At 32.3% G+C, this 9848-nt stretch overlaps 1 protein-coding gene across 1 annotated transcript; it reads left to right on the top strand.

Annotated features, from left to right (window-relative positions):
- Positions 1 to 852: 852 nt before the first annotated feature.
- Positions 853 to 9826, top strand: akr1b1.2 (aldo-keto reductase family 1, member B1 (aldose reductase), tandem duplicate 2). Its single transcript, NM_001077247.1, is given in 10 exon segments — positions 853 to 1027; positions 3041 to 3208; positions 3306 to 3422; positions 3533 to 3610; positions 4511 to 4633; positions 6878 to 6984; positions 7125 to 7206; positions 7296 to 7379; positions 8733 to 8815; positions 9229 to 9826. Coding segments are annotated over 10 exon segments (951 nt in total). The 5' UTR covers positions 853 to 961; the 3' UTR covers positions 9272 to 9826.
- Positions 9827 to 9848: the final 22 nt, after the last annotated feature.

The following is a 9848-nucleotide window of genomic DNA, read 5'->3' as shown; positions in this document are numbered from 1 at the left end:
TAATATGCATTATAAATAATATATTATTAAACAAACAACTATATTTGTCATTTTAAATAAACTAAAACTCAATACCAAAAAAAAAACAACATATTTTAAAGGTGTTTAATGCACTGCGTTTATATTGCAAACAAATAAATATTGTTATAAATGTTATGCAATGTATATAACCAATATTAAATGTTTAAAAACTATTTTAGTTTAGATAATGGTTGCCCAAACAAGGGCCAAAGTTGTCCCACAGTAACCTTTGATTTGGCCCGCAATTCCCATCTGAGAAGAACAGAGGAAGAATAATGGCCATAGTTTGGACTGGAGGTTTGTTATTTCAAATGTAACCGTTTGTTTGTTTGTTTTATTGTTAAAAGCTAACTGAAATTAATTGTTTCAATTAAATGGTGTAAATTAATCAGATGTAGTTTAAATGTACATACTGTCACCCAACAGATCAATGCAAAGGCAGATTCTGCTTGACTAGTGTATTCATCATTGAACTCCACTGTGTTATAAACTTAAATGTTTATGTTATTATTGGAATAAGTGATCATTTAAAATGTTATACTACATTAGTTAATATGATTTAAATTATTTTTTTATTTACTTCTTTCATTTATATCTTATGAAATAAATTAGGAAATTACCCATGGTAGCTTTAATGTAATATAGCTTGGTATATTTACCTTCGGTCCACAGGTCTTAATGATATTTGGCTATTGGCCCTTTATACGAAAGGTTTGGACAGTAGATAATAGATTTCTGCACATGAAGATGCAAATAAAGATTTTTCTCACAACGTGGTTTTATTGGTAAACGTCAAGTGACGTCACCATACGTCCCTCCCTTTACGCTCAGGCAAGAGTAATCGATCTACTTGCACCTGCGTAAACTCCTTCCCCTCAGCTTTTGCACAGAGCCTGGAAGTGTTGTGTTAAAATCATCCGTGTTAAATCTGTCTTTCACAATGTCAAAGTCTGTGAAGCTCAATACCGGGGCTGATATGCCCATCCTCGGACTGGGCACGTGGAAGGTATGCTCTGGTTTCATTTCTGAGTGATCGTATTACATTATATAAGTGCATGAATATAGCCGAACACGTTGCATGGGGAATTCGCGGACAGACGTTTTTAAAAACGCATGCAGAAGTAAAATATGAAGTGGCATAATGTTGAATTGAATTCGCAGAAAATCAGGAGATCAAGCGTCATATGGGCGTCGTTCGGAGAGTTGCATGGGCAGTTCTGAAAAGTTGTCTAACAGTTGGAAACGATGTTGTGCAATCTGTAAAATATCAATGTTATGTCTCAAAGAAGTCATTTAGTCATGATGAGTATGTTAAGCGTGGCTTATGATTGATGACATTCATTAAGTTTTGATAAATAATATGTGATGTTTAGGGCTAGTGTATAATGTATAATAATAACAATAATACAAAGCAAGTAGCTGTCAACTTGTAGAATAACATTTGAAAACAATGGAAACACACAGTCATCACTTTTGGCTTTAGTGGTTTGTCTTTGCTTTTAATTCACTTCTCATTTCTTGGATTTTTTTTTACTTTCACCTTTCTCTACTTTTTTGTAACCTTTTTTTTGTCTTTTGCATAACTTTTATACCCCCCCACCCCCCCCCCCCCTTGATTTTTCCATTTCATATTTTTCTTTACCAACTGCAACCCTACTTTAATTTGTGAAATTGTTTCTGACTGTCATTCCCTTCCTTACTATCTTATGTCTCTTCTCTTTTCGGTCTAGTTGTTTTTCCATTTCCATTGGTTTCATCTGCCCTTCTCTTATTGTCATTTTCATAATTTCTCTCCTCATTTTTCCTTTCCTTTTTACTGTTTCCTTTAATTTCTTTTTTTCCTATTATTCTTTAGATTTAAATTCTTTAGATTTAAAAAAGTTTCACTTTTTAGTTTTCCTGCTTTTTTTCTTTTCCCTTTGTTTCCTTGTCCACCTGTTATTTCTCTTCATTTCCCTTTGTTTGCTTTCCTATTCCATTCTATTGACATTTTCTGCCTGACTTTTTCTTTCCTCTTACATTTCCTGTCCATTTCCATTACTTTTCCTTTTATCTTTTCTTTCCTTTCTCTTTGTCCTTTTTACAATATGTTCAGTTTCCTATTTTGCTTTTCTTGTTCTTTCTCCTGTCCACTCGATTCTTCCCCTCCCTTTATTTAATTGTTCATTTTATTTTCCTCTCTTTCTTGGTTGTATCTACTCAAATATAGGGCTGCATGATATTTTGTTTTGCTGCGATTATATAGTGAGTTATGAATATTATTTCACCAGATGATTTAAATAGCTCTATTTTTTCTGAAGATTCATTCATTTAAACAATCAAGTCTTTTTCTTTGCAGCGCACATGCATAAAATATAATAAATTACAAACAATATATAAATACGACAGAACTAAATTAAAAGTTAAATAAACAGTATTTATGTTTTTTTGGGGTAGTGTAATAGTATTTAAGCTCATCATTATATAAATATTAACAAAAACAAACAAACAATATAAATGTATATACAGTGCTCAGCATATATAAAAACACCCCTCACAAATCTATTTCTCAAACTTATATTTTTACTAGGAAGCTATACAATATTAGATCAGTGCATATACATTACATTAATCAGCACTGAAGCCAAATCTGGAGCATATCTAACAAAATAACGGTCCAAAAACTAGTACAGACAAATTTACATGTTGTGGAAAAATACTAAAAGCAAATTTTAAAAAGAGAAAAAATCAAGAGAAGCAAAAAATGTTTAATTTAGTTGAAATTTTGTAGGTTGTAATTTAAAAATATATATATTTTGCTTGAATTTAATTGTATTATCTTTTCATTTCTAAATATGTTCAGTGACTAAAATATTATTTTAATAAATAATGTTTAATAAATCTGTTTTGTTTATATGCACTAAAATACATTGCCATATTCACTGAGAAATGATTAAAATATTCATTTTCAGAATGACCACCTCCAACTCAATTATGCTGAGAACTGTATAAATGTACTCGAATGTTCTTTTTCCTGCAGTCTCCTCCAGGTAAAGTGACAGAAGCTGTGAAGGCAGCCATCGCTGCAGGTTACAGACACATCGATGGCGCCGCAGTTTACAACAACGAGACTGAGGTCGGAGAGGGAATAAAAGCCATGATAAAAGATGGTGTGGTAAAAAGAGAAGAACTCTTCGTGGTCAGCAAGGTACTTGATCGAAAATTGACGGACGAGCTGTGATTTATTTATTTTTCGCGATTAAGGAAAGCTGATTTATTGCATGTGTTTTTTTTTTCTTTCACAGCTCTGGTGCACCTTCCATGAAAAGGCCTTGGTGAAAGGAGCTTGTCAGAAGACTTTAAGCGACCTGAATCTGGACTACCTGGATCTTTACCTGATTCACTGGCCAATGGGATTTAAGGTGATTGTTTTTTTTAAGCAATTTTTTTCTTCTGTTTTCATTTGTGCATTGCATTCAGTGTTTATGCAAGATCAGATCTCACTGTAAACCTTCTCACAAATGCCTTGTAGTCTGGATCAGAGCAGTTCCCACTGGACAGTGAAGGTTTGACCATCGGTGATGACAGTAGTTTCTTAGACACCTGGGAGGTATGAGGATGGTTATTTGATTTAGCCTGTTTGATTTTAGTTTTATTATTTCCTTGCTTTCTGTTTTATTTTCTTCATTTACTTCCTTATTCCAGTGTTTCCCAACCCTGTACTTGAAGGCACAACAACAGTACACATTTTCAAACTCTCCCTAATCAAACACCCTTAAATCAACTCATCAGAACATTAGAAGGGACTCCAAAACTGAAAGGAATGGATCAGATAAAGGAGACATCCAATATATATCCAAAATATGTACTGTTGGTGTGCCTTCAGGAACAGGGTTATTCTGTACTGCCTTATTCCACCCATTTCCTTTCATGCCTTATTCTTTTCCGCCTGTAATTTACATTCTTTTTTTCTTGCTTCTATTTGTTTTCATACCTAACACCTTTCCATTTTTCTTCTTATTTTAATTTTGCCTGTCATTTTCTTTCCTTTTGTCTTCCTATAATTTCTCTCCTTTCCTTTTTCTTTCCATGTCAATTTAATTTCCCTTTTCCTGTTTTCAGTTTACTTTTTTCCACCTGTCGTTTTCATCTCTTTTCATTTATATATCCTGTCCTTTTTGACTTTTCATGTTCTGTATCCTTTCTTTTTCCTTTCCTTTTGATCTCTTTTTTCCTTTCTCCTTGTCCATTTACTCTCTTTTTATTAAGGCATTTGAGTAAGTGCATTTGATTGAATGGTAAAATTACATATTCGAATGCCAGTGTGCATTTTATAGCATCATTATAATATTTAATAATAATAATAATGGCTTTTTATTGCACTTCCAGCATGCATTGCCTTTCATTTTTGCTATATATTTGTGTATTTATTGCTATATATATTTTTTCATACACTTTGCTATATATTAGTATAATTAGCCATAATAATTGCATAATACTTGTTCTGCAGGCCATGGAGGAGTTAGTAGATGCTGGATTGGTTAAGGCCATTGGCATCTCCAACTTTAATCGAGAACAAATAGAAGCCATCCTAAACAAACCAGGGCTCAAGTACAAACCTGCCAACAATCAGGTTGGTACCATAGACTCTTTAAAGGGCATCAGTGTGCTTTCATTTGACAATTACTGACGTGCAGAGAAAGGTCAACGCTTATCTAATGATCAATGTATGGCCTTCAGCAACTGTGTAATGCAATTGCTTGTGTAATTTCCTGCTAGTTTTCAGGGACAGACACAGTTATTTGTCTGGGTTCAGTCTTAAAATATCATTATGACACTGCTTGCATTGTGGTCTGCAGGCCTAATGTTGTACTTGGAGAAGACCATATCTGGAATATATCTTTTAAAGTATATATTTATTATATAGTTATGTACTATATTAATACAGTTGAAGTCAGAATTATTAGCCCCCCTGTTTATTTTTTTCCCCTAATTTTTTCAGCTGACATTTAAAGGCTTAACTAAGTTAATTAGGATAACTAGGCAGGTTAGAGTAATTAGGCAAGTTATTGTATAGTGATGGTTTGTTCTGTAGACTACCGAAATAAAATATAGCTTAAAGGGGCTAATAATTTTGACCTTAAAATGGTGACTAAAAAATTAAAAACTGCTATTATTCTATCCGAAATAAAACAAAGAAGACTTTCACCCGAAGAAAAAAAATATTATCAGACTTACTGTGAAAATTTCCTTGCTCTGGTAAACATCATTTGGGAAATATTTAAAAAAAAAAAATAAAAATATGGGGTTTAATAATTCTGACTTCAACTGTATATAAATGTCATATATAAAAGAATACAGGTTAAATAATGTAGTATATTGTTGTATAGTAGCAAAAAAAAGCTTTGTGGTCACACTTTACTATAAGGTTTCATTAGTTATTGTATTTACTAAAATGAACTAATTATGAACAATATTTGTACAGCATTTATTTATCATAGTTTAGCATTTACTAACGCATTATTAACATTCAAATTCATGTTTATTTGCATACAAACTTATTGTAAAGTTACATGCTTAACTTTATTTGTTAATGTGTGTGTGTCTGTGTGTGTGTATGTGTATATATATATATATATATATATATATATATATATATATATATATACATATATATATACATATATATATACATATATATATATATATATATATATATATGTATATATATATATATATATATATATATATATATATATATATATATGTATATATATATATATGTATATATATATATGTGTATATATATATATATATATATATGTATATATATATATATATATATATATATATATATATATATGTATATATGTATATATATATATATGTATATATATATATGTATATATATATATGTATATATATATATATGTATATATATATATATGTATATATATATATATATATACATATATATATATATGTATATATATATATATATATACATATATATATATGTACTAGGGATGCAACAATACAGTTATCTATAGGCAATATAGGCAATACAGTTATAGCTATAGGCAATAGGAGCAGTAAGAGGTTAAGGAGCAAAAAAAACTAAAAACGATTTATTGCAGTACTCATTTTGTTTTACTTAAAAGCCAAGAAAAGTAAACTAGTTCCTAGTGTATTGTATAAAAAAAAATGAATACTGCAATCTCACGGCTGCTGATAGCCCATATCCAAATTGGACAACACACAAATTCCTACATTTTGAAAAAAAAAACATACATGTGAAGATAATAAACATAAATTGGCCATTTCAAATAAACATATTTGTACATACACAGGGTGTCTGCGGGGTCTTAAAATGTATTAAAAATTAATAAACCATTTTAGAGAAATTTAAGGCCCTTAAAAAGTCATATATTCATAAGTCATATACATGGTCTTAAGTTTTGGATTATGCCTTTAATAGGCCAGTTCTGGGGTGCTATGTAGTTTAAAATCAATATAAAAGCAATAAAAAATCTCTCTAGATTTAACATCACGTTGCTTTGTTTACTCTATATTGGCGTTACACTTTTCACCATTCAAATTGTGCGAGTGATCTTTGTCTACAGGGGCCACCTGCTGCATTAGCTTTTTTTATTCATCATACTGTATAAATAATGTTTATTACAATCAGTATTTTGTAAACATACTGCAAGTTAAAATGTCGTCAATGTTACCAGATGAAACCTAAAGTGGCGATGAGGTTTTAAAATGTATGGAAAGTGTCTTAAAAGGTATTGAATTTCACTCTGATTCCTGTATATACCCTGATATATTTACTACCACTATGTAGCAATTGAATAATTTTTTCCACTCTATTCAGGTGGAGTGTCATCCATATCTGACTCAAGATAAGCTGATCAGCTACTGTCAATCCAAAGGCATTACAGTCACTGCATACAGTCCTCTGGGTTCTCCAGACAGACCCTGGTAGGCACATGATGATGATTATTACCACACAATGACACCTTAAAGCATGTGGCGTTTTATTTGCTGTGAATGATCAAGGTGCGGATTGTGACTTTGTATATGGTTTTAATGAATAACATTGGTCCTCGTCTTACATTCAGGGCTAAACCTGAAGACCCCTCACTCCTTGATGACCCAAACATCAAGGCCATTGCAGAGAAGCACAAGAAGACAACCGCCCAGGTAATAAAAGACACCTGCCCTACAGTAGTTCTCATGGCAGAGCCTAGGATTGATTCATAGAGGAATAATTGTTTGCCATCCACATACAGGTGCTCATCCGCTTTCAAATTCAGCGGAACGTGATCGTCATCCCCAAGTCAATCACACCTCAGCGCATTCAAGAGAACTTCCAGGTGACTTTTATTATATTAGTGGCCTGGAGAATTTTTTATAGTTCTTAAAACATTTGGTGGAAATGCCCACTTTTTGGCTGGGAATGATTTTAGTTCTAGGAATGCCATTTGAGGGAACTAATAAGCTCCGACTTGATCAGCTAATTCATACCATACCTTTCAACATTAGGATGTGAAAATAAGGAATATGCCCACCATAATAAGGGACATTTCCCTTGATATTTTCCCTTGCTTTTCTAATTTTTTATACTAATTTAGGACAAAATTAGTTGTGTTTGGAAAAACCCACACCAAGATCAACATCTATAGATGTTACTATTATTAATTATGTGTATATGTCTGTTCAAACACGCACCCAAAACCCAGACTTTTACTCTGCTTCACATCGCAAGTACAGAATCTGTTTGGGAAACAGCATCTATTTATCACTATAGAGTGCGCCAGTTGTCTGTCACGCGCCGCTATATGACTGCTTTAAGGATGGGCGACGGCACCTGTAATGAAAAGGGAAGGGAATCCCACCGTTTTTATATTTATTTCAAAGTGTTTTTATCCCTAAATAAAATTAAAGCACAGAACAGAGTCGCATTTAAGAGCAAGGGCGGCCCCAAGTGGTATGGGTTGTGTATAGGGAGGATTGGCTCTTCAATGTTTATTGCCACTCTGTAAAGAAAGACTGAAAATACGGGAGAAATACGGGAAAATACCTTTACGGGAGGGGAGAATCCTGGGAAAAATGGGAGGGTTGTTGGGTATGATTCATACTTGAGGTCTACTATAGCCCAATTGGAACTACTATGATGTAAATGCACACTTGGTGAATACATCACACATGAAACACAGGCACAATGTTACAAAACACATCCAGAATGCTATTCATAGCTACTATTTTTAAAGGGATAGTTGACCCAAAACTGAAAATTCCTGTCATTGACTCACCCTTTACAAACCTGTTTAGACAGACATTTTTGAAGAAAGCTGGACTCATTTATTTCTATTGTATTTGTGTTTTTCCTTTTATGAATGTCAATAGTTACCATCTTTTCCTTAATGTATTTTTTGTGTTTAACATAAATAAGAAACTCAAAGTGTTGGAATTATTTGAGGGTAAGCAAATTTTCCTTTTTGGGTGAACTATCCCTTTAATCAGATTTTATGAAATGCATCACGATAAGATATCATAGGCAATTAAGTCCTCATCAGTTTAAAATTCCTAATTGAAGTGCAATTGCAAGCAGGAGGAAATTTGATTTTTGGAAATCAAGCCTGGTGGTTAGTTCTAATGCGTTCCTATAACTTTCTGCTGTAGAGGTCACTGTAGTTATAATTCTTTCTTTTTTTCTGCATCCAAAGGTCTTTGATTTTGAACTGAGCGAGCAGGACATGAAGACCATTTTGAGCTTTAACAGGAACTTCAGGGCTTGTCCAATGCATTGGTGAGTACCAGTTTACGTTTTTAATTAGATTATTTTGGTCCTTACCAAGAAAGGAAAATTAGTCATGACTTGTATGTTTAGATGTGTTTGGTTTGTGTAAATAGTTCAGTTGAACCTCACTATTTGATAACCAACAAAAACTCATCTTTCAGCACTCTTCTTGTTTGTTTTTTTGGTGTGCACCAAGAGTCAGATTTGGTGGCATTAAAAATAAAATAAAAAAGTTTTGGTTTATTCTAATAATTTGCTGTTAGTGTGAAAAAAAATCAAGTAAAGGGCATATATACTATATAATAAAAAGTCAAACTAAATTATTTTCATTTGTTATATATTTTTGAGTACATTAAACGTATTTTCTTCAGTTAGAACAATATTTTTTTATTCATTTTTTCTCTCCACATCTTCCAATACAGGGGTGTGAAGCACAGAGACTACCCATTTAATGCAGAGTATTAAAAGAAGACCTCTCAAAACATGTTCGTTGATGGACAAACAAAGTTCTTAAAAATGTTCCCATTGGTTATTATAAAATGTTCTTTTGTTTTATTTATGAAACCTACAGTATAGTTACTGTCAAACTTTCTGTTACCTAGAAGCGTCTTTAAAGTTCATCCCTGAAATGTGGTTGTAATGTTTAGAATATAAAGCAAACAGCACTTAAACATCAAATTATTACAACAAAATTATTTGATGATTATCTCGAAAAATGATTATCTCAAAATGTTACAAGTGTGCACGTGGAAATGTAGCAATCCAGTGTCACACAGCATTAATCAACCCTGTTAAAAAGAGAATCTTATGCACTAGTCTATTGTTTTTACCAGTCTCACAAACTTTGCACGATTGGTCAATACAGGAAAGCATTGGTCCTGAGGATTTTGTTTTTAAATATGACTTAACGCACTCCTTTTTTCATGATGTGACAACAAAAGCACTTCCAGTTCGCAAGAGCGGCTCTTGTTTACTGTATTGATGTATGCTTTGAAAAACCAAATAAAGCTTTACATCAAACAGCTCTCCGTCTTATCACTTT

This window comes from Danio rerio, chromosome 4 (genome assembly GCF_049306965.1).
Source record: "Danio rerio strain Tuebingen ecotype United States chromosome 4, GRCz12tu, whole genome shotgun sequence".
In the NCBI taxonomy this organism is placed as follows: domain Eukaryota; kingdom Metazoa; phylum Chordata; class Actinopteri; order Cypriniformes; family Danionidae; genus Danio; species Danio rerio.
The sequence above is the reverse complement of the archived record's forward strand: the minus strand, read 5'-3'. Positions and strand labels throughout refer to the sequence as shown.